Here is a 26,489-nt window from a genome sequence, read left to right as displayed (position 1 = left end):
TACATTAAGTGCATTTTTTAATTACCTAAATGCACACTTCTCAATCTTGCTTTATTTCAATAGCATTACCTTTTCTTAGCTTTACTAGAACTGTAATAATTTGGCCAACTACAAATCCAGCTGACAACACATTGCCGTTTGGTGCTATCAAGTCAGTTTTAACACGCTGTCACCCTATGTACAACCTAATGAAACTGATCCTAAATCATCCTGTTGATCTGTGCTGTAGCCCACTGACGCAGTCGCCATGTAAATCCATCTCCTTGATGTCTTTCGCTTTTGTGCTGACCTACTTTTCCAGGTAGAGGCCTCTCCGGAGATGAACTGTTAACCATCCTTTGTTTTAAGAAGTTTTCAGACTTCATTTCCTCAAAAGCAGACTTGTTTAGTCTCTTGGCAATCCATACAATATTACAGTATTAATTACTTTTCATCAATGCCTCAATCTTCTGTCCCTTCTCTCTGTTCACTGTCCAACTTTCACATGCTTTATGAAACAAATGAAAATCCTATGGCTTGGGTCAGGCAAACTTGACTGTCACATTTCCACAGGTGTTGATTATGAATCCAAGTAAAATGAAATCTTTGACAACTTCCATCTTTTCTCAAGCTGTCATGAGACTGATTAGTAGCTGTTAATGCGTCTTCCTCTAAAGCTGGTGCCACTTTTCATAGTGTCTATCTGAATTGGTGTGGTGAAAGGAGATAACCTTTAAGCATACATTTCCAGATTAAACCATGAAGAATTTCCTTACTTTGATCTATTGGATCTTGGTATTTGAACAGTTCCATAGAAGCACAATTAAGTGCTCTGAATTCTCATTCCTTCTAAAGTTATCTCGAATTTTATGATCCACACAGTTGACTGCCTTTGCATAATCAATAAAACAAGTAAACATCTTTCTGGTATTGTTTTCAGTCAAGATATGTATATTGTTGTGGACCATCAAGCAGAAAATGACCCGTAGCTGGCCCTCCAGTGTTTTTAGAAGTAGCAATCATAAGGAATGAGAATATCCATCCTTCTCCCATGGTGCTGCTGGTGGATTTGAACCATGTACTTTTGGGCTGGCATCACAATTCCTTACAACTAACCCACTAGAGTTCTCAAAGATAGACAGATGGATATCTTTGTCATTTTAAAAATCATTGTTTTAGTTGATACCATTGGTTTAACTACAGCTTATAGCTACCCTATGAACAAAGGATCTGAATCCTGCTGTCTCTGGAGCATTCTTTACCATCTGATATATCTTAGCCAATTTTAAACATGATTATGTAAACCCCCTCTTTGAGGGTCTTCCCTTTTGTTGATCCTCCACTTTTACAAGGATGACATTCTTTTCCAATGACTGCCCCTTCCTAACATACCCATATGTGAGATGTAGCTTCACCATCGTTGCCTTCAAGAAACAACCTGGTCGCATCTGTTCTTTTGACAGTCCACAGGGTATTTGGTACTCTAGTCCAACACCACAACTCTTCATCTTGGCATCAATTCTTCTCTTGTCATCTGTATTGTTGTCCAGCTCTCAGATGTGTATCAAGTAAATAACAAGACCATAATCTGGATCAGGTGCACCTTAGTTTTCAAGCGAATATCACTGCTCTTCAGTATTTTGGAGAGGTCCCTGATGGCAGTCTTACCTAAAGAAGTAAGTCTTTTCTTGTATCTGACTTATCAATGCTGTTGATTGTGAGTCCAAGGAAGGTAAACTCACTGACACCTTCAATCCTTTCTCCATCTATCATGATGTTGCTATTGGCCCAGTAGTTAGGATCTTTGTCTTCTTTCTCACTTGTAGCAAGCAAGGTCGTCCTCATCTGCATATGATGGACTATTATTTTTGGTACTGTCAAATTGGATTTGCCTGGCATAGGAGGAGATTGCCCCTCCTCCAGCACAGCATCTGGCTGATTTGAACTCCATGCCTTCGGGGACTGCAGAGCAGCTTCTTGCCACTAGGCCGCCAGATGTATAAGGTAGATTTTGATACCAAATTCTTCTGCAGAGTCCAGCTTCATCTATTACTTGCTCAGCATACAGACTGAATGGTATAGAAAAAAGATACAACTGTGATACACACACTTGGATTTAAACCATTTTTTTCTTCATTTGGACAAGTTTTTTTCATCTAGGTATAGATTTTGAATGAACACAAATATTCTTGGATTCTCATTCTTCTTACTGTGAACCATCTCAGAGTCTCCAAACTGATCTAAATGAAATACAATTATGATGGAAATAAAACAAATAAAAACTTTAAGGGTCAGCTATGGGTGGGTTTCAACATATCTATGAAATATATATATACACGTACATAATGAACATATATATTTGGTAAATTGAATATGCATATAAAATTAGTTCCTTAGGTATTGCTTTTGTAAAATGGATAATCAAGTATTTGTTACATACTATGAATTTGCCACAGGGAAAAAAGTGAATGTTTCTCATTTTGAGGAAAAATTGTAAATGGAATTGAAAAAGTGTAAAAGAGATTTCAAGAGTCACAAGCTAGATTATAATAGTCTCCCAATAGAAAGTATTATCACAATGTATAAATCTCTTAACCTGTGATGTTTATGTTGAATTGAATAAATAAAAACAGAGGTATTTTTAAGAGCTCCGGTTGCCTTGTCTGTAGTGTTCTTACTGCAAGCCAAAAACTTTTTTAGAGCATGCATTCATTTCATGACTAAAAGGAAAAAAAATGAAAGCAAATAATTATTTAAAAGTTTAGGAAAAAGTAAAAATTCTTCTATAGGACTTCTGTATTTCCATCAAATTGAAATAAGCTATCTAGCATCAAGGAAATCGTTAAATAAGGTATCTCATTCAATGGAGCACCACACAGCTTTGAGAATACAAGTAAAATTGCAATTTTTTTTTACCCTTCAAAATTACCTTGAACCGAACATACTATCTAAAAGAACATTTTTTTAAATAAAATATTTTGTCTTTAATAATATTTAGGAAGGTTTTATTTTTTGGGAATATGTATATTACCTTTCCTTTAAAAAACTTCCAGTAACACAAGCAGCAGATGAAAATATATCTCTGATTTCCCTGCATTAAAAAAAATAAAAAATAAAATAAAATATTTACATCTAGACACAAAAAGCCTCATACCATGTTCTATGACAAATAAAACATCCCATAATCATCCAAACTTCTGTCTCGTGTTTCCATTGTACCATGGCAAGTAAAAAAAAAAATCTAGTTTCTGCAAAATTAATAAAATTCAGAAGCAACATGGGAAAGAAAATTATATACTCAAAGCTTTATTTACCTGGGGTCATGGTTGTGGGCAAATTAAATATTGGCACCTACTGCACTCTCCAGCCCCTATTTAATTCTCTTTAGTAGCACTGAAGTAGCAACACCACCACCACACACAAAAAAAGCCTCGAAATTAAGCAAGAGGTTATATTTAATTTCCTCTTAGTAAATTCCATAGATAATTCTTCATCATTTATGTTCTGTCAATGATAATAACTTCCACAATCAGAAAGCTATTCTACAGATTTGAGAAGGGTTGGTCCAACTATTTAACTGCATGGGAGATGCAGAAACAAGTGGTTCCATGATCAAATAGCGTTGGAAACACTGCAGACTGGTTTCTGCTTTGAAAGTCACAATTACATAAACTTATTAAAGATCTAGAGGGGTATTATAGTAAAGAAAGCTGTCTTCATGGAGTTATGATAGTGGAACACAGATCCTCGTATGCCTGTATTTTGTAGACGTCAGTCTGAGAAACACTTTGTTATAGGGACACACCGACAGACACACAGTTAAACCTTTTTGTACTCTGCCATTGTTTGGTTCCCACATCTTCATTCCATCTCTTTGCAGTGTTTTCATTCAATGTAGGAATTTTCCTTCTCAGATTAACATAAGAATTCTGTAAACAAAAAAATGATGCCAACACAACATAGTCTGGTTCTAAGAATACAGGGTAACATTACTTTTGAGGATGGATAGCCTAACTCTGGGACTTTTCACAAAATGAAATTCTACCAAGGAATAATCATTTATTTGCATGAATGACATAATGAATAAGGATGATAGGAGGAAAAATTGATGCCTTTGAGTTGTGTTGGAGGAGAGCACCGAGTATCCCATGCACTTTCAAAAGAATTAACAGGTATACCTTGACAAAGTGCAGCCAGAATGCTGCTTGGAGGCAAGAATGGCAAAGCTTGACCTGTGATACTATAGGCATGTTGCTAAGGGAGGCTATTCCTTACAAAGGGACATCATGCTTGGAAAGGTGGAGGGTCAGTGAAAGAGAGGACCCTCAAAGAGACAGACTGACAATGATCAGAATCAATAGGCTCCAGTGTATCAGATCTGATGAAGATGGCACAGGATAGGACAAGGTTCAGATCTCTTGTTCATAGGACCACTATGAGTCATACTCAGCTTGATGGTACCAATCACCAACATTTCTTGTCCAAGAGGGATTTCTTAGCCTGCAAATAAATGTCTTTGAAGGGGCTAACACTGTTTTAGTTCAGGTAAAATTGAACTCAACACTGGACATTCCTGACAGAAAGCTCCTTAAAGGGTTGTGTACAGAAGGGACTCATCTTGCTCTGGTGACTTAAATAGCATAGGAAGAGTATGCACTGGTTAAACTTAAGCTGGTTCAATTGGTCTTTTTTACTACTAGCTGGCAAAATAATTTTACAATCTGTCCACCTGTTGACTCACAAGTACAATGACTAAATGCCATCAGAAGGAATATCCACCCCCTTGACTTTCTTTGCACCTCTAACAAGGAAAACAAAATTAAGTGTTATGTGCCATCAAGTCACCTGCAACTCAGAGCAACCCTATATACAACAGCTCTGAATCCTCCTCTATCATGAGCCAACCTTATTGTCTCAGACACCACCCCACGTTACCCCAGTCACTGAATCAATTAATTTCATGGTCTTCCTCTCCTGTACTATCTCTCCACCTTTCCAAGAATGCTCTATGGGATTTCAGGGCTATGAGCTTTTGGAAATCGCCAAGAATGATGTCCCTCTCTAATGACTGGTCCCTCCTTGCAACATGTCCAAAGAATGTCAGATGGAGCTTCAGAATCTGTGCCTCCCAAGGAGCAGCTTGGTCTCACCCTCTCCAGGACCAACCTGCTTGTTCTCTTAGCCGTCCATGGTATATTTAATACTCTTTTCCAGCATTACAGCTCAAAGACATCAATTTTCCTATCATTCCTAGTAGTGTAGTCAAAGTAAAGCAATAATTCAATATCCAATAGGGACAATTGGGCTGATTTTTGTAAACAAATAATGTAAGAATGAAGACTGTCTACCTAGGCTAAAGACTGAATTCATAGCTTAATGCTTTTGGAATTCATCAAGTCTGGGTTGTGAAACCTTTTAAGATATTGAGCTGCAGAACATGTTATTGTTCATTTACATTTAGTCAAGTGTGACCAACAGTGGCAACACTTATACAAAGAACTGCTCTATGGGATTTCAGGGCTATGAGCTTTTGAAAATCGCCAAGCCTGTGTCCTGAAGTGTCTCTGGGTTATTTCAAAATATTCTTTCAGCTAGTAATAAAGAATTTCAGTATCTGAACAACCATTTGGTAATAGATCATCATGTTCTTTTTGTATACCATTGACTTGAGTTTAACCCACAGGTGAACCTATGGGGTTTTCAGAGGCAGTTTATTTCACCAAAAAAATGGTCATCTTCCTTGGAGCAGCTGATGGATTCAAACCACATACCCTTCCCTTGGTACTAAGCTATCAGAGCTCTTATAGAGCATCTAGAGTGCACTTTTTACCTCTTTTTTAATCCAGAGCAAAATACTTTGATTTCCTCCAGCAATCATTATTAACTCCTTTTCTGAGGTGCAGTGTTCTGGAAGGGATATATAAAGAGTTTAGAAAGCTATTAACTACGCTAATTTAATGAGTTTCAGATTTTTCTTCAACTTAAAGGTTTTTTCTTTAACACAAATATCCTGCAATTTCCCAGGAATTAAGAAGCAGAAATAAGTATATTTCAGACAAAAAAAAAAAAAAAATCAAGCTGGCAAATAACTTACAAGGTAGACGTGATAGCAGCTAAGTTAACAATTAATATGAGTGCTTATACAGAAGCAAATATCTGATTAGTTGATGGTTTTCCTAGTTAAACTCAGCCCCTATTACAGAAAAGTTATGTTGTATAACTTAAAATTTAAGCTTAATGTTGTCATAACTAGAAATCCTTTAATTTCATGGAAATAGCATAAGAAATCTAGGATACAGTTCAAATCTACCAGATGCTTTGCTGGAGAAGGAGGGGCAATCTCCTGTACCAGACAGATCCATTTTGATGGCACACAAACACACAAAACATAAATTTTTTTTTTAAAAGTCCAGGATAAGATACCACAAGTTAGAAATTACTACTGATTATAGAAAGTTAAGAGAATTTTAAAATTTCACGTCATCATTAACCTTTCAGAAATACATAGCAAAGGTTCAGAGTACTTAAGGAAGTAATATAGTATGTAGGACAAATTCAACCTTGATAAATGGAAATCCACTCCAACACTTACTAGCTCCAAAACCATACCTAATTACCTTTGCTCTCCAATCCTTTATATTCTCTAGTAAAATGACAATAGTAGTATCTCTCAGAATTGTTTTAAGGATTAACTAATGGACATAAGTACTAAGCATTATTATGCAGCTTGGGGTATTTCAACTGCTGATCATAAGCTTTCACATACTTAGAGATCAATTTAATGAGGTACGTTAATGATACCATAAAATTAATCTCTTACATAACTGTAGAACATTATTGGAATGTGAGTCCTTCAGATTGGAATGCATTCTAAAAACGACCAGGAAAGGGCTGTCTCCTCAGAGCTGATCTTAATCATGTGGACGAAGTAATACTTTCAAGATCTTCATCTGCGGATGTGTCATGCCTCAAAATGAGAATGGCTATTTGCAAACAATGGGAGCATGCAATGTATGAAGGAAAAGTGGACATTATAAAAATCAAATAGACTGATATTTTAAGGAGCTGAAGTGGATTGCTATTGACCATTTTGAACTGGACAATAGTATTTGGGTATATTGCTAGGAAGAGTTTCCTTGGAGAAGGAATGATGCTTGGAAAGGGGATTGGGGAAGGAGATGAAGACCCTTAACTGGATGGATTGATATGGTGATTACTGCAATGGGGTCTTTCTTGTGTGTCAGGAAGTGTGAGGATGGCAGAGGATAGAACAGGGTTCAGATCTTTTGTTCATAGGGTCACTATGGTCATACTCAACAGTAACTAACAACAACTATACCAGAAATGACAAAACGAAGTCCCATTCATTGTAAAAACAGTTTGAAGATCTTTTCTCACATACAACTATGTCAGTGATAATATTCAGTCAACAAGAACTAGAACTTCAATTAGTATTCAGATTTACACAATGACTAGGGTCCAAGACAACAACACTGATTTTTTTGGTCAGTTTCTGCAGTCTGAAATTGAGCAGACATAATGAAGGCATAGTAACAATTATTTGTGACTGGAATATGGACTTTGGAAACAAGGATCAGCAGTTGGAAAATATGGCCTTGACAAGCCAGAAATCATTTTAAAGACTTTTGCAAGATCAATCACCCACTTAATTTTAAATTTTTTTTTAATCACCAAGGATTTCTGTATCAGTCTACATTGTTTTGTTGAGAAGAGTCTGAATCAAAATTTTGCTCAAAATCTTATTAATGGGCAAAATTATTCTCAAACTTTCTGTAGTCTTGCTGATTATCCTAAAGCCTAGAAAACAGTACTAAAGTTCTGAGAAGGCTATTAAGCACTTTAACACTAAAAATTACATGACTTACAAGCCAAGTATGCATTTTCTTGAAATTCCAAAGCCTACTGTCATCAAATCCATTTCAACTCATAGCTGCCTTCTGTCAGATTGAGTCTCAAATCCTCTAAGTTCACAGGAAGACACTGCCCATCTTCACATCTTTGTTCTTCATAAAGAATATCCTCAACATTTGGTCTAGGCATTCCCATTGAAATGGAGTGGGAGCCACTCTACAAATAAGTTTAATTTTTTTCCCCCAGGGATCCAAATATTTAGGTTAAAATATTTTATTTACTCTAGATTTGTCTCAGTTGCCCATTTTACTTGGAACTGAGAATGTTCTTTAAAAGCTCTCATTTTTGAGATTTTAATGGATGTTTATAGAAAAATTAAGATTTCCGTTCATTATTGCACAATAAAATACAATTTCAATATAGACATCAAAGATGTATGTGGACCTCACTGGATAAATGGTTGTATGTGTAGAAAGATGTGTCAGAGAAGCTCAATGTAATTGATCAGAAAAAGGTTGGGGACAAACTTGGGAAGACATCAGTTGCTCATAAATCAAAAAGAACAAATCCCCTAGAGTGGAAGCTTGAGTGTGTCTCTGTATTTAGAGATGATCTCAAGAACAGACTTGCCACATTGAGCACTAATGGCCAAACATCAGATGAGTTGTAGGATAGCATGAAAGACTTCATAGACGAAGTTGTTAGGTGCTGTTGAGTATAACTCAAAGCAACCCTATGAACAAAAGATCTGAATCTTGCTCTATCCTGAGCCATCCTCGCATTTCCTGACATACAAGAGCCCACTGCAACAATCACCAAATCAGTCCACCTGGTTGAGGGTCTTCCTCTCCTTCCCCAAACCTCCAACCTTGCCAGAATCATCTCCTTGGTGGAAATAGCCCCTCCTAGCAACATAACAAATGTGAGGTGAAGCTTCTTAATTCTGGCCGCCAAAGAGCACCCTCCCCAAAAAGTATCTGTTTCTCTTGGTGGTTTATGGGATGTTCGGTGCTCTTCTCCAATACCACAGCTCAAAGGCAAACATATGTAAGAGAGCCTTAAACTTCCTCTTAAACAGATGCTAAAATGAATGGGGGGGGAGGGAATGACAAAGAGTTGAGGATATTTCAGAGAATGGTACAAGAAGACAAAGTATAATGAACAAGATTAGAAAATAAAGAACATTTTTCCTTCTTTCAAGATGAAGCAGTTAAGGAAAAAAATTTAAGCGTCTAGCTCTAACAATGAAGGATTTTATAGGCAAAAAACAACTCAGGAAGCATCAAAAGAAAATGATAGGAATACAGAGCCATTATAGCATGACAATTTTCAATGCTGCAATATTTCAGCAAAGAACGTGAGTAAGAACAAACAGGACTGAAGGTGTCAACTGAAGGTACATTGAAGGCATTAAAGTAAAATGAGGCTTCAGGGATTTTTTTAACAAGTAGTTTCAAAATATTAACATGTCTTTGAAAAGAGAAATCTGGAAGAGCTTGACAAATGACTTGGCAAGGTCCAAAACTAGAGCTAATTACAAAGGTGACCCAATGAAAATATGGAAATTACCAATTATCACTCACACAAAGAAAATTTTGCCTTAGATGATTTTTAATGGCTGGAGAAATACTCGGAACTGTCAGAGAATCAAATTAGAGAGTGAAGACATGGAAGAAGGCTTATCACTGCTGACGTCAGAAGACGCTGACTGAAAGACAAAGGATGTTTTCACTTGTTTTATTCATTATGAAAAGGCATCTAACTGTGTAAATAATAGCTACAGGTAACTATAAGAATGGGAATTCCAGAACACTGAAATGTGCTGTGGAATCTATAGAAGAACAGGCAGTTGCTGGAACAACAGGATACCACGTGGTTATATATCAGGAAAGGGGAATGTCAGGGTTGTAGTCTTTAATTATATCCATTTATCTGTATAATGATCAAGTAATTCAAGAAGCTGAATTGTTGTTTTTTTAAAATTTTATTTTATTATTCTTTGTGTGTACAGTAAAATCAGATCTGACTAGTACAGTAGGAGATTGCCCCTCCTTCTCCAGCAGAGCATCTGGTGGATTTGAACCACTTATCTCTGGGATTGCAGTGCAGCTTCTTGCCACCTGGCCACCAGAGCTCCCTAAGAAGTTGAATTTTATGAACAATATGGCATCAGGATTAGAGGAAGACTCAACTACTCAAGATATGTAGATGATACAATTTTGATTTTGAAGAGTGAAGAGAACTCGAAGAACTAATGAAGACCAAAGACTACAATTTTCAATATGGATTACACCTCAACAACAAAACAAATCCTCACAATTGGCCTAAAAAAAGTCAATTAAAACAATAAAAGCATACAGTTGCCAAATATTTGAGTTGGATCCACAAGTAGTACTCATGGAAGCAGTAGTCAAGAAATCCAAAGATGTATTTTACGTTTCCCATAGTGCCTCTCACTACTTGAACTAGAGACTTGACTTGTTTTTTTTCAGTTCTTTCAGCTTCAGACATGCTGGGCTCTTCCTGTTTTATTCTTCAACTCTAGCTCTTTGCACAGTTTATCAAAATGCTTGTCCTCGCGCTGTCCTTTTGAAATAGTCTGTTTATATTTTACTTCTACATCCCTTTTGTTTTGGCTTCTCAACACTCTAGTGCAGTATTTACTTTTTTCTTACAGATTTGGTCTTTTTTTCTCCTGTCTTTGTTATGTTTTACTCTCTTCATGGATATGTCATCTCATAACTCATCTAGTCTTTTATCATTAGTGTTTATTCAATGCCTCAAAGCTATTCTTAGGTGTTTTTTAAATTCTGGTATAATAAACCCAAGGTCATAATTTGGTTCTTATGGACTTGTTTTCACATTCTTAAACTTCAATTTGAACTTGCATGAGTAATCAGTGGTCTGTTCCACGATCAGCACCTGCCCTGGTTTTCACTGCTTATACTGAGCTTCTCTATCAATTCTTTCTACAGATGTAGTCAATCTGATTTCTGTGCAGTCCAGCAGGTTAAGTCTATGTGTATAGTCACTGTGTTTCTTAAATGTGTTTGCTATGAACAGACAAAATGCAGTCATTTTATGTCCAAACTAATTTTTGTTCAAGATCATTTCCAACTACCAATCCTTGTTTCGAACTTTTGCTTTTTAGTCAATTATTAATGCATTGTGACTGTAGGTTTAGTTACTTTCAGACCAACAGTTTATGGTATTTGTCAGTTTCTTCATCTTGGCTTTTGTTATGTGCTGTCGAGTAACCTCCAACTCACAGTAACACTATGTACAACAGGTCTGAATCCTGCCTAGTCCTAAACCAATGTCACTATCTCCAGCACACTTGCACCTATTACTCCAGTCATTGTGTCAATCCATCCCATCCAGGGTCTTCCTCTCCTGCCTTCCACTCTTCCAAGCATGGTATCTTTTTCCAAGGACTGGTCGTCCTGATATGTCCAAAGTATTTGAGATGGAGCTTCTAAATCCTTGCCTCCAGAGAGGAAACTGGTTTCATCTTCTCCAAAGAAAGCTATTCATTCTTGTAGCAGCCCATGACATGTTCAGGACTCTTCTCCAGCAGCACAACTCTAAAGTTATTCATTTTACCAATTCTATCATCTTTATTCATTGTCCAGCTCTGATGCATAGCAAGTAATTACGAAGACCATGGCCTGGATCAGGCACATCTTAGTCTCTAGATGGACATCTTCGCACTTCAGCACTCTGGAGTAGTCCTGATAGAAGACTTTTCTAATCCAATTTGTCTTTTATTTTCTTGCTGCTGGTTCCAAGAGTTAATTGTAGCAAGCTGACGTTGTTCACAATCTGAATCTCTTCTCCATCAATCATAATGCTGCCCAATGGTCTAGTGATTAGTATCTTTTCTTGATGAGCTTCAATCTATATTGTAGATGGCAGTCCTTGACTTTCTGCAGCAGACATTTCAGGTTCTCTTCATTTCAGGTGCAACTTTGTGCCAATTAAGGAGAGAAAGACCCGCAAAGAGAGGAACTGATACAGTGTCTGCAGCAATGGGCTCAAGTTTGTTGGGGATAAGTGTGGAGCAGGATTGGCAGGGTTCACACAGGGTTGCACATAGGGTCACGCAGCTGTATTTGACTTGACGGCACTCAGCAACACCAACATTTTACATTGGGTAAACTCCTGTGAAAGACTTCATTAAAATGTTCAAAAGCAAAGACACCACTTCTAGCACTACAGTACTCTTTACCAACACACACAGTACTTTCAGTCTCAAATGCACGTTCAAGACAGTAAATAAAGAAGCCTGAAGAAGCTACCAGCTGCTCCATGGGAGACAGATGGATGATCTTTTTCCGCATGATTATCTCTGAAAACCCACTGAGGGGTCAACTATCAGTCCAATCTGACTTGATGGTACATAATTTTGTCTTTAATAGTAGATATAACATGGAGTTACAGAGGTGTTAACAGAATATTCTTTAGAAGAGAGGAAGACAGAGCTTCATCTCACATACTTTGCATATTTTGTCAAGTGGGACTAGTCCCCAGAGAAGAATATCATGCTTGGTTAAGCAGAAGGGCAGTGAAAGATGCTCACCAAGAGGGACCGACACAGTCGCAACAACTGAAGCCTCACAGTCCCTGGGAGGAGGGCACAGGAGCAAGCAGTGTTTCATTCTGCTGTGTAAGTTGTCACTATGAATCAATGGCACTCAACTATGAAGTCTTACTCGAATCAAAGCTTCAATTGCTTTGGAATTCATGCAGGTTATTTTATTATGTACCACTGAATTTCCTTAATCCTAATCTAAAATAGTAAGGAAAAAGTAAATGCTAGATTGACTTGATAAATTAAAGCTGATACTTACATTGTTTGCAAGTATAAGCAACAAAACCAGTGGTTAGAAGAACTCTTCGTCTTTACGCATTTCAACCCGTCGCATTATACACTTAGTGAAATTCTCTTCTCTAAAATGGTATTCATGCCAGATGCTGAGCACTTACTGGATTCGCCAAGTCTGAGTTCTTCGTTTGCTGACAATTTCATGGGAAGTGGTATCAGCTGATTTTTGGTTCCACTGTTTCCCAGTTGTCCTTCTTGCCCGAAACCAAAAGCAAAGACCTTTTCCAAATCAGGAACATAGGCAAGTGTGTGGGACCTATTAAATAAAAATGCATACGGTCAATTCTCAATCATCTGTGTGAGGTATGCAGACAGTAATACATAAGCTGCTGAAGTTAGGTTACCCACCGAGCACAAAATACTGAACTAGTCCCCAGGGGGTCAATTTAACCATCTGGGAACCAAGAAATTCTTGATGTAAGGTGGTTTGGGAATTCTTGTCTTTCATTCTATTATATACACAGGAGCAGACTAGATGAACAGAATCTACTTTAACTGTAAGACTGGAGATTTGAATTCCCTCAGGTGCTCAAGAAAAGGTTGAGGTGTTTTGTTGTTTGTTTTTTTTTTAAAAAAAAAAAACCAACACAAATCAAACCACTGAAATCCCTGTGGTGCACAGTTCTATTCTGACACACATGGGGTGCCAAGAATCTGAGTTGACCCAAGGGGGCAAGTCTACAGGTTTTTTCATAATGCCATAAATGACATTCTCAGCTAGAAACAATCAGGCTCTCCTGACTCTTGCTCCATTTGGGTTTTAGTATGAGAGGAGGAGGGACTATGGGGGTAGTGACTCTCAAACTTCGGCATGACCTGCAGTCTCATCTATGGGTCAGTTCTGAGTTGCTATCTAACAACTCAAGATTATAGCTGACCCTCTAGTGGTTTTCCCGAGGCTGTAAAGCACATCAGAGGACACTGTCCATCTGTCTTCCATGGAGCTGCTGATGGATTCAGTGTGGGCACAGCACAAGTAAACCTTGCTGAGCCAGAGTTTTCAACTTGAGGCTTAAGATTTACCATTTAATTTGCTCCTTGTCAAATATTACCAACACTTCATCATTACAGGAGAAAACAGATGTATTATGTGCTAGTATGGGCAAATGAAAATTTTAGATGATTATCAAGAGTCAGAATGAGAATGAGAAGAGTCAGATGGATACCTTCAAGGATTCCCTGTGGTTTCAGCCATTCCATTAAACATCTCCAGTTTGACTTTTCTTCTAATATATATTCTTTAAAGTAATGTGTAATTTGAAGACTCCAAAGTGATGATAGTATTTCTTTGAGTCCACCCAGACAAAGCCCAGAGAATCACACTCCACAAGTCTAATATCCATGTGTGCAATTTACTCTATTCATCATAGGAGTATGCATGATCAATACTACTGACTGAGGGTACATACAATTGTGTGTTTTTTTTTTACTATGAAGGGCAACTTCAGTATTTATAGATAGTATGGGTTCACTTGTGATGAGTGAAAAAAAAAAGATGCCCACAAGAACAATTACATTAACTACACTAAAATCCAATATCCCATTAAATGTGTGTAGGCCCAGGAGAGTCAAGATAATCATTTGTGAGTTTTGTTTAACAACCCAGAAACATACTTCAAAATAAAAGTTCAACGAAACAGTCCAAAGGTATTTCACTAGAACAGGGAGTTAATTCTACTTTAAGAGACAGTTAACTTTACTCTTTTTAGTAAGTGACTAAGACGTATGTATACTAAGATTTCTTATTAATATCTAAATTTTATCTATTTGATACTATTTGATATTAACAGAAGAAATGAAAGGAAATTTTTATTTAGTCAACTATTTTCACGAACTGTATTGATTTTGTTAAAGTGTGTTGACACTGTGTAACTTACCTTCCACATGCTATCTGGGTCACTCTCTTCCCAATGAGCTCAGTCACCAAACGGGGTCTTAGTTCGTTCTGTGTTGAATGGTGACCAAGCTGCCCGTATTCTCCAGCACCAAAAGTAAACACCAGCCCATCCTAAAGAAAGCTTCATGTCAGATTCTAGAGAAATGCTAGAGAAGCAGCAGTCTCTGCAATTTTTTTTCCCACTGAGCTATCACCAACTCAGTGACCATGTGCACAACTGCTTAATTCCTGCCCACCTTTATAAGTGCTGGAGTGCGTAAGACCTTGGTTACAATCATTGTGTTAACCCAACCCATTGAGAGTTTTCTTGATTTTCTACTTGGGTATCACGACTTTTCCCACAGATTCGCCCCTCCTAATAACATGCCCAATGTAAGGAGCTCTGGTCTCATAGTGTGTACCCCAAGGTCAGTGGTTCAAATCCACCAACCACTGAATAGGAAAATGAAGTTTAAGAAATCAGATGCAAAGTTACCAATAGAATCAAGGGTAATTAATTGGGCCTCTGAATTGCTCTTATTTCTGTTGGGTGCCATCTAGTCTGCTTTGGCTCATAACAATCTTATGAACAACAGATTAAAACCCTGCCTGATCCTGTGTCATCCTCACCACCTCTGTACCAAGCCATCTCCTTAAGGATCTTCTCTTGCTAGGTATTTAGTCCTAGGCATGATGTCTTTTTCCAAAGACTGGCCTCTCCTGGTAACATGATCAAAATATGTGAGACCAAATTTCACATCCTTGCCTATAAAGGAACACTCTGGATTACCTTCCTTAAAGGATGATTTGTGTGTTTTCATAATCCATGAGAAATTTAATACTCAATACTACAATTAAAACTCAGCTCTTCAGTCTTCCTTATTTATTGTTCCTTATTCATTTCACACTGGACGCCACTGAAAAGCATGGTTTTGATCAAGGACATCTTAGTTTTTATAGTGACATCCTTTTTCTACAGTACTTTAAAGAGGTCCATCACTGCAGATCTGCCTAAGGCAGTAGGACATTTGATTTATGGACTGCTGGTTTCGTGGTTATTGACTGAGAATCCAAGTAAAATGCAATCTTTGAAAACTTCCATCTTTTCTCTTTTCATCATGACATGGCCAATTGGTTTAAGTAAGAGATTTTTGTTTTCATGTTGCCAACATGTAATACATGCTCATCTTCCTTCTTCAGGAAGTCCTTTTCACTTTCAGTAAGCAACATTTTGTCATTTGCTTACTGAAGGTTGTTGATGAGTCTTCTTCAAACCCTGCTGCCACGGTCTTCGTACAGACCAACTTGAATTATTTACTTAGAACACACATCAGGGAAATATGGTGCAAGGATACACCCTTACACACTTTTCCTGAGTCTAAATTATGCAATATCCCTTTAGTCTTTTTACTACTTCTTGGCCAATGTATAGGTTCCCCATGAGCACAACTGCCAAGATCTAGAATGCCCATTCCCCTCAATATTATGAATTTATCATCATCTCGTCAGTCAACTGCTTTTGCATAGTCAATAAATCTCAAGTATCTTTCTGGTATTGTGATTTCAGTCAAGATCCATCTGACATCAGCAATAATATCTCTGGTTCTGTAGCCTCTCAATTCAGCTAGAATTTCTAGCAGTTCTCTTTCACTATTGCTTTTGCCATTTTTCAACAATCTTAAGATTTCATCTGTGTGTGATAATGATATTGTTGATTAACTTCCACATTCTACTGGATCACTTTAGTTTTGAATGGGCACTCTGCAGTATGGATCTCTGCAGTTAGAAAAAAATTAACGAAAGCACCATCACAGTAAAAATTCCAGGTTATCAGAAATCTGATATACCAAAAGTGACAGTTATTCCTTGGCAAACACTAACTCCACACTCATGACTGGGGCTTCCTCAACCTACATTGCTTTTTCCATAATAAACATCAGAAGTCCCAAGAATAAACCTACCTTTGTGAGAAGAGCAGTGTGAGAACCCCCACAAGAAAGAAATTCTACTTTCTGGTCCTCCAGTTCTTCAATAAAAGAAGGAAACACTTCATCTGTAAGGAAAATAGTTGAAACAAACAAACAAAAAAAAATGTATGTTGCATTTCACACTGGAGTTATGGTAAACATCTGAGCTAATAATCCCTTTTAAGTCAACAATAACTCATCATTTTCCACCCAGAAAAGGCTCTGTATTGACATATTTTGGAACAAGTTCTAGGTCTTAACATAAGACTGAGCCAATGATTGGCAGGGCCACATTTAGAAGTGCCCACCTGACAAAAAAATAAGGTCACTTCCAGAGCCGGTTCTGTTTCAACTTGACTTGGTAACTTTAATGGCAACATGTTTTACATTTTCAATTTTCACATCGTTTTTGTGTTCCTTTAAGATGGAACTAACCCATAGCTGACCCTCCAATGGTTTTCAGAGGGAGTTAAAAATCATACAGGAGTAAACTGCCCATCCTTCTCCCGCAGAGCAGCTTGTGGAGCTGAACTGTGAGCCTTAAAAATTGAAGTGATGTTTCTTACCACTAGGCCACCTTTTACATTTCCAATTTTCATATGGGATGACCTTTTTCTGAACATTGTTTTAAAAAAATTCTAAAGTACATTCTGCATTATAATTTCTGTCACATACTACCTCTTTCCTTTGCAAATCCTCTTAAGAGATTCAGCAAAAATCTTTGAATTGTATCTTTGCTCTTTCTCTTTACTCATTGTTCTAGCACTGACCTATGGGTTACTTTGTGTAAATACTACTGGATGTTATTGAGAAAATTAGCATTTGATCAATGAGGGAGAAATGACATTTACTACTTAGCTGGTAAAGCACAGCTGCATTTATTACACCTAAAAACTAATGAGCTATTTGGGATTATGATAAATTTTGCCAGTTGCTTTTTTGGGGTAGTTTAACAACTGTTGTTCTGTACCATTTAGTCAGAACCAAGTGACAGCTGACCCTCCAGTGGGTATTCAGAGACAGTTAACTGCATGGGAGAAGACTGCCTTTAAGTTAAAAAATAATGTGGTCAACCTTGGCATTTAACAGCAAAGGGTGAAAAGAAGAAAAAAGTTTAGAGAAAAAGTAAAGAACTGACAAGTTATTGAAGGATGGGCAACCTCGTCCCCTGCCTCTGAAACTCCACCAGGGGTCAGCGATAGGTTGGTTCCAACTGAAGTTACTAAGCCCGTGTTTTCTGACCCTTGGCCCCATGCCCTTTTCACCATTCTACCCTGAAATATATCTCAACTCCAGTTATAACTTCCACTCCTATGCACCAGCCTGTTTAGCCTTGAAGACAGAAATATCAAAGTACAGGGCCTATAATAAGTCAGAATTTCGATTGTTTTTGATAGGATGTTAAACTAATCTCAGCTAACAAATTTAACAGTAATAGTTTTGTAAATATATTTCTAAACCTTTGGTGTGTCCCAGGCCTAGTTGTCCAAGATTATTTTTTCCCCAGGAATAAATATTTCCAGACATCGACAAGGCCATGCTGTGGGCTTCTCCTGCAGATATCTGAGCCAAAGGGATTCCAAGAAGATGTGTCACAGTCTGTGGTAAATAAGCTGATTCAATTTTTTCTCCTAGTCCCAGCTGGCCATGGCAGTTGTTTCCCCAAGCAAACAGCTCACCACCTTGACAAAAAGAAAATAGTTATTAAGTTCAAAATGCATCAGACATAGCACAAGGGTATTGGGTATGCAATATACACAGCATAGGATGTTGCTGTCTGGTGCTGTGGAGTTGATTACGATTCACAGCTACCCTACGAACAGATCTGAACCTTGTCCTGTCCTGTGCCATCCTCACAATCTGACACTCAAGCCCACTGCTGCGTTCACTGTGACAACCCACCTTGTTCACTGGCCCTCCACCTTTCGAAGCAGACTGTCCTTCTCTAAGGAATAACCTCTTCTATTAACATGTCTGAAGTGTCAGATGAAGCCTCATCATTTTATCTACAAGAAGCATTCTGGCTGCACTTTCTCCAAGACCTATTTGTTCCTTTGGTAGTCCATGCAATATTCAAGACTTTTCTGCAGCTCTAGAGTTCAAAGGTGCTAGTTCCTTCTTATTCATTGTCCAACTCTAAAATGCATAGCAAGTAATTTAGAATACTATGGCTTTAATCAGAAACACCTTATTCATCAGTAATTCAGAGAGGTCCTGGACTACAGTCTCAGTGCAGTATGTCTCCTAAGCTCCCGAATGCTGGTACCAAAGGTGTTGTGTGTGGATTCAAGTTAAGATGAAGTCATTAAACACGTCAATCTTTTCTCGTATCACGATGTTGTGCATCAGTCCAGTGGTGAGAGTTTGATGATATTGAGATGCAATCCATACTGAAGGCTGTAGTCCATGACCTTCTATATTCTACAGCAATTACTTCAAGCCTTCCTCACTTTCAGCAAGCAAGATTGTATTATCTGTATAAGGACTGAGGAGTCTTAATCTGATCCTAATACCACATTCTTCAGAGAATCCGGTTTCTTGAATAATTTGCTCAGTATAGAGACTGAATAGGTATGGAGAAAGGATACAATTCTGACACATCTTTCCTAATTTTAAACCTTATAGTGCTTTTGCTTTATTTTTTTTAAGTGTCATCGAGTGGTGGAATGCCTTACAGAAAGCTAAGTAGTTCTAATCCATCAACCATACATTCCATGAGAAAAAGGCACCCAGTTTTTCATAAAGATTTAGAAACCTCGGTCAGGTTTCTGAAGCTCTCTGCATCAGAATCAACTGGAGAAAAGTGGGATTTTGTTGTTTTGTTTTTACCAGCTACCAAGTTTTCTAAATCAAGTAAAGCATTTGCTCTCACTGAAACTAAAGGCTGGCAGTTTGAACTCACCTAGAGGTGTCATGTAATCAAGTCCTGGTGATTAACTTTCATAAAACTTAGACTGACTCATCGAGTTTGAGCTGGCTCCTAGCTGATCTGCTAGAATTTGAGGCTGTGAATCTCATGGGAGCTGACTGTCCATCTATTTCTCAGGAAAGCATCGATTTCAACCAGCAGAGAAGTGAAGCCTTGAGTTAATGGTGCCATTCCCTGGATGGGGCCACCAGAGCTCCTTATCTGTAGTAAGTAGTGAATGAAATTCTATGGCAAACAGTTCTACTCTCTAACACATGACTATGAATTGGAATCAGCTTGATGGCACCAGTTTTGAGCTTTTAAAATTTATCAGCCTCAAAGAATAGATGAGCACGGTCAGTTCTCTTCTATTTCCCAACTTTTATTCTTTTTTTCTGGTAAAAGAACATCTCTTATCAGTAATAAAAAGTTCTCAACACTGTTCTCCTTTCTGGCCTTACTCACTCCACTAGGCTATGAGCCTCTTGAAGGCAGAAGAAGTGTTTCATTTTAATATTCTCTGGTGGTCTACTGGCAAGCAGTTGTGCTGCAATCACCAGCTGCTTATGGGACAAAGATGGGCAGTCTCCTCCTGTGTGATTTACTGCCTCTGAAAACATGCCAGAGGATCAGCTATGGGTCGGTTCTGACAGTACAATACACAATAACCAAAACCTGACTGACTAACTGAAGGCAGTGGGATCTTTTTTGGGGGGGTTAGGGAAAAATGCCTGAGTATTGCAAATGTTAACACACTTAACTGCTAAAGAAAAACTTTGCTTTTTTATGGTTTGATGTCATCCAAAGGTCAAGAAATCCTTGCTGGTGATGTCTTATCAGCCTTTGACTCAGAGACTTTACGCACAATAGCTCTGAAGCCTGCCCTAGCCTTAGCCAGTCTCACTGATTCCATCCAACACAAGTACCCCCATTAACGCAGTCACTGAGTCAATCCATCTTGTCCAGGGTCTTCCTCCCATAACCTGTCCCTCCAGCCTTCCAAGGATGATGTCCTTTCCCAAGGACTGCTGCCTCCTGGTCGCATGCCTAATGTATGTGAACAGCACCATAAGTTTTGATTGTGGAGCTCAGCAAGCTTAAATTGTTAACTACCTCACTGTTTTCTATCTTGGTGCTGCTAGCAGTCAGTTGAACCAATGGTTGAGGATCTTTGTCTTCTTAATGTATATCCAATAAATCAGCCATTAAAAATCCTCTGGAACATGTTTCTACTTTCATACACAAGGATTACAATGAGTGAGAAGTGACTTGACAGAAACTGGTGATAGTGATGGAATTTCAGTGATTTGCTCACCATGTCCCACAATCATGCTTGGCACTAACAGTCAGAAAATCTCAAGACAAGTTGCTATATGAAATCTGCCTTTAGGGATCTCTCCAGAGTGCCAAAGAGCAACAATGACAACCTAGAGACTAAGGGGCAGCTGATCCAGGCCATGGTCTTCACATATTTTTGCTGCGCATCAGAGAGCTGGACAATGACTCAACATGACAGAAGAATCCTCGATGTCTTTGAGTTGTGGTGTTGGAGCAGGGTGTTGAACATACCATGGTCTGTCAAGATAAATAGGCCGGTATTGGAGAGTGAAACCCAGTTTCTCCTTGGAGACAAGGATTTTGAAGTTCTGTCTCACATACTTTGGGTAAGTGACCAGGAAAAACCATTCTTGCAGAGGGCAATCATGCTTGGAAGGCTGGAGGGACAGCACAGGAGACGAAGATTTCAAATGAGATTGTTGTTGTTGTTATATGCCTTCGAGTCATTTGCAACTCATAGCGACCCTATGTAAAACAGGCCTAAACCCTTCCTATTCTGTGCCAATCCCATTGCCTCTGACACATCCATCCCAATTACCCCAGTCACTGAATCAATCCACCTCATAGAGGGTCTTCCCCTCCTGCGCTATCCCTCCACCCTACCAAGCATATCCCTCTCCAAGGACCTGTCCCTTCTTACAACATGTCCAAAGTATGTCAGACGGAGTCCCAGAATCCTTGCCTCCAAGGAGCAGCCTGGTTTAACCCTCTCTAGGATGAATCTGTTTTCTTGGCAGTCCAAGGTACATTCAATACTCTTTTCCAGCACCACAGATCAAAGGCATCAATTCTCCTTCTATCCTCCCTAGCCATTGTCCAACTCTCTGATGCATAACAAGTGATTGCAAAGACCATGACCTGTATCAGGCACACCTTAGTCTCCAGAGATACCGTTGCTCTTGAGTACTTTAGAGAGGTCCCTAACAGCAGACTTTCCCATCGCAATACGTTTTTTGATTTCCTGGTTGCTGGTGCCAAGAGTGTTGACCGTGGAGCTGAGCAAACTGAAGCTGTTAACAATCTCAATCTCTTTGCCATCCATCCTGATGTTGCCTATTGGTCCAGTGGTGAGAATCTTTGTCTTGACATTTAGCCTCAGTCCATATTGAAGGCTGCAGTCCTTGACCCTCCGCAGCAAGTGCATGAGGTCCTCCTCAGTTTCAGCAAGCAGGATTGTGTCATCTGCCTAACGCAGATTGTTAATAGATGGATTGGGGAAATGGGGGTAGGTGTGTCTGAGTCATTGAGATTGGCTTAGGCTAGGGCAGGGTTCAGTGTCATTGTACACGCGGTCACTATGATTCATAGTGGACTCAATGGCACATAGCAAGTCACCGTGTATGCATCTGGTAGTTAAGTGTGTATCCAACTGTACTAACAAACCCAAAGACCACTGGTGGTTCAAATCCACCAAGACTTTCTCAAAAGATGATACATCTCCCATTTAAAGTCTTGGAACCTGATGAAAGTTTATTTTAAGTTGTAATCCACTCATTGACAGTTTCGTGATTCATCTTATATTCATGTCTGCTCTACAGATTTAAACAATTTCCTTAACCTCAACTTCTCATCTATCAACCATAGATATTCCTTTCACAGTCAAATTTCTTAGGGTTTGTTTTTTCCCTGATTGTCATTTCTAACCATCTTATCTGATTCTAAGTAGGAAATAAAGGACTCAGAAGAATCCCTCAATTTGAGAGGAAATTGTTAGAATATGTAACAGGTTGACCTGGGGGATTCCGAGGACCTGTCATAGTAGTTGGAAGAGCACTGGGAAAAAGAGTTCAAGAAGTGTGGCCCACGCTACTAGAACCTCTACTTGGAATATTATTGCTTGTTAATTTTTGACTCATGTGCTTTTAACTTGTTAAATTTGTGTCTTCTAGGTTGCAACACCTCCATGATACACCTTCAAGGATATGAACATGTACGGCTAAGCACAATTAATAACAGTGCATCTAAATTCCAAAATCAATCTCCATAATAGTCTATGTGTTTCCTACTGCCAAAGGGGCCCTTTAGAGTAGTGAGAGAAGATCTTCACCCTGAAACACACAGAGTCCCTTTTCAGCAGGAAGTAGCTAAGAGACTACGCCATCCCCTTTTCCTTATGAATCAGGGTGAAGTCTTTCTCAGGGAGGAGTGATAGGGAATGGCAAAGGACACACTGACAAAGGAGATTAATCAGAACTGGCTTTGACAAGCACTGTGGCAATGGGACAATTAAAACAGACATTCGGGGGGGGAAGAACGAACTGGGGAGGAGGGTAGAGAAAACAGTGCAACAATGAAGGAATGAAAACCCAAAATCTCTGTAAATGTTCATTAAAACTAATAAAATTTAATAATAATAATTTAAAAAAAAAAGTGTGGCCCAGGCCTGACCTTCAGAGAGACATTTTCATTATTCAAGACATTTTCATTGATTCATATTTAAGAAAATAAAGACAGGGAACAAAATGAGTGTATAGTAATTTTGAAACATGCCGTATTTTCCCATTAACTCTACACATAGACACATATTCATTATCTCTAAAAAAAACCATTTTCAAGAAAAATACCTTTTTACACTAATACAATGGAATTCAACACAGCACACAGGAGCAATGATTTAGTAAATCACTAATTTAGAAGAGACTGGAGAACATTATGGTAAGTGAACTAAGTCCGATAAGGATAAATACTGTACAAGACAATTATGATACAAATAGATAACTAGTAAAATGTGTATGAGGAACTAAGGGGGAAGGTGGGAACACAGGAGTAAGGATGGAGGGGACAATCATAGGGTCACACAATTTGATGGGTAGAGGGATGGGTGAAATAAAGAAAATCTGGTATGACAAACAATGAACTTTCCAAGTAAACTAGTATAAAATAATTTTTTAAAAAAGTACCTTTGGAGAGTGCAAGGGAATAATCATCTCCACATGCTATTTGAATTATAATTTTTTCTTTCACAACACAACGAAGCCTAATGAAAGAAAATATCTGGTCAGTCACCAAATGACAATTACAGTTACCAAAGTTAAAACAATTAACTGTTTAATCAGGATTCAAGTGCAAGGGAAAAAATTTAATATAATGACTTTGCATATAAAAAAGAAAATTAATCTACGTTTTAATTGATAAAGCATCAATTATATATCTGTAATGAGATTTTAAGTCCCCTTTGCTCCGGAACTCAGACTGCAAACTTTTAGCAGCACAGCTTCATACCTCTAGGCCACCAGAACTCCTAGGCAGCTACTGACCCACTTTTCATTTTTTATAAAGAAAAAAACTTTGTGTTTTTGATTAGGGTTTTCATAGCAATTTAAGTTCTCTACACAAGCTGTTCAGGAACATTGTTTACAGTCTTAACAATTAGAGTCTCATTCTTGCTCTGGTTATTGCATCTAACGTAATTTTTATTAAGAAATAGTTCCTTACCTTGCGTCGTTTATGCTGTACTCATACGCTTCACCCTCTGATGACAGAATAATCATGTGGTTTGCTCCTTGGTCCATAGAATATATCTTAATTTTATTTCCTAGTTTAATATAATCTGAAGAGTAAACCAACAGGAATAAAGATCACTAATATAATATATTATTGTTATATGTATAACACACTGTTAAATTATTCCATTATAATACCATGAAAACATCCAGGAAAATTTCTACTAGATGTTTTTGATTTAACATTAATATGTTTTCAAGAACACTCAAGTTAAGAAAAGCATGCAAATACATTGCCGTCATGTACTGTTGAGTTGGGACCAATCCTTAGCTGACCCTCCAGTGGGTTTTCAGAAGCATCTTATGTCACAGGAGGAGATGACCCATTTTTTCCTGACACGGCTGCTGATAGATTCGAATAGCATGACTTTGGGTTGGCAGCATAGCTCCTTGCCACTAAGCCAGTATGACTGTCTAGTACCTGGACAATGGATATATTCTTTTTTTCCATTTAGAGAAGCATAGATTCATACTTTGCTTGAAATATATAAATATAAGAATCCACAAAAACTTAATTGTCAAGTATCATAATGAGTCAAAAGCATCTCAACCTCCAGAAGATAGAAATTACATGAGGAGACTGCTCACCTTTCTCTGAAAAAGCATATGGTGGATTCAAACTACAAGCCTTTGGGTTGGCAATGAAACTCCTTACCATTATGCTATCAGCTCCATAGTAATAAATTGGACCACACAGTTGGGACAAAGAATTCTAGATTTGATCTGATAGAAAGGAAAAGATTTGTAAGAGAATGCATCAATTTAGGACTACATAACACACTAAGTGCTGAAGAGCAAAGATGTTAGCCTGAAAAAAAAAATTATGTTAGCCTGGAGACTAAGGTGCGCCTACACGGGGCATGGTCTTTGCTAGTACTTGCTATACATCAGCAAGCTGGAAAATGACTAGGGATGAAAGGAGAACTGATGCCTTTGAGCGGTGTTGCTGGAGTATTGAACATACCGTGGACTGCTAGAGCAAAGAGGTTCCTCCTAGAGAGTGAGACCAGGCTACACCTTGGAAGCATGGATTCTGAAGCTTCTTCTGACATACTTTGGACATGTTGCAAGGAGAGACCAGTTCTTGGAGTGGAACATCATGCTTGGGAGGGTGGAGAGACAGCGCAAGATGAAGACTCTTGATGAGATGGATAGATTCAGTGACTGGGGTAATGGCGGTAGGTGTGTCAGAGACAGTAAGATTGGTACAGGATAGAGAAGAGTTTAGGGCTGTTGTAAATAGGGTTGCTATTAGTCACAGGTGACTCGATGGAACAACTCATATATATCGTAACATATTTAACAGACTATTCTGAGTTAATTTTTAAATAGTCATTTGACTATCAACAGCTAAAAATTTTAGATGTCAGGCAAAATTATGAACAGAGTTGAGATACAAAAGTAGCACAAATGAATACAAGAAATTAAGACACTTAACTTTCATTGTAAACCAAACAATACTAACACTATTTTTTAAAAAGATGTCAATAGGGCAAATTTTTCATTATGAAAGTGGATACCTTTTTAATCTATATACAGATCATCTGGGAGGCTGGCCTCTATGAGGAGGAATGTGGCATCAGAATTGGAGGAAGACTCAAAACCTGCGTTATATAGATGCCATAACTTTGCTTGTTGAAACTGAGAACCACCTGACACCCCTGCTGTAGAAGGTCAAGGACTACAGCCTTTAATATGGACTTAAGGTCAACATCAAGAAAATGATTCTGACCACTGGGCTAATTGGCAGTATCATGATAGACTGTGAAGAGATCGAGATTGTTCAGTTTTAGTTTGCTTGGCTCTACAACCACTCTTGGTACCAGCAGCCAGGCAATCAAATGATAAGGGGGGGGGGAAAGTCTGCTGTCAAGGACCTCTCGAGACTACTGAAGAGCAAAGATGTCAGTCTGGAGATTAAGGTGTGCCTGATCCAGTCCATTGTCTTCACAATTACTTGCTTTGCAGAAAGGTGGATAATGACTAGGAAAACATGGACTTGGTGAGAGTAATGAAGCTGGAGATAGAATGATTGAATTTTGCACAATGACTTATTCATTGCAAATACGTTTTTTTAAGAGACATAAACGTAGATTATACACATGGATTTCACCTAATAGTATGCATAGGAATCAGATCGATTACATCTGTGGAAAAAACC

At 38.2% G+C, this 26,489-nt stretch overlaps 1 protein-coding gene across 1 annotated transcript in view; it reads right to left on the bottom strand.

The window, feature by feature from the left end:
- Positions 1-26,489, bottom strand: part of HERC5 (HECT and RLD domain containing E3 ubiquitin protein ligase 5) — a 98,439-nt gene that overhangs the window by 55,937 nt on the left and 16,013 nt on the right. The window contains exons 2-10 of the mRNA XM_006900021.1: positions 24,261-24,375; positions 23,726-23,802; positions 18,040-18,261; positions 16,574-16,665; positions 14,614-14,744; positions 12,847-12,992; positions 5,810-5,886; positions 3,805-3,908; positions 3,011-3,070 (exon numbers count right to left, since the gene is read on the bottom strand). Of these exons, the coding sequence (XP_006900083.1) occupies positions 3,011-3,070; positions 3,805-3,908; positions 5,810-5,886; positions 12,847-12,992; positions 14,614-14,744; positions 16,574-16,665; positions 18,040-18,261; positions 23,726-23,802; positions 24,261-24,375 (1,024 nt within the window). The remainder of the gene's footprint in view (positions 1-3,010; positions 3,071-3,804; positions 3,909-5,809; positions 5,887-12,846; positions 12,993-14,613; positions 14,745-16,573; positions 16,666-18,039; positions 18,262-23,725; positions 23,803-24,260; positions 24,376-26,489) is intronic.

The sequence above is a fragment of the Elephantulus edwardii genome, unplaced genomic scaffold (genome assembly GCF_000299155.1).
Source record: "Elephantulus edwardii isolate Elephantulus edwardi_28Jun2011 unplaced genomic scaffold, EleEdw1.0 scaffold00270, whole genome shotgun sequence".
Taxonomy (NCBI): Eukaryota; Metazoa; Chordata; class Mammalia; order Macroscelidea; family Macroscelididae; genus Elephantulus; species Elephantulus edwardii.
The sequence above is the reverse complement of the archived record's forward strand: the minus strand, read 5'-3'. Positions and strand labels throughout refer to the sequence as shown.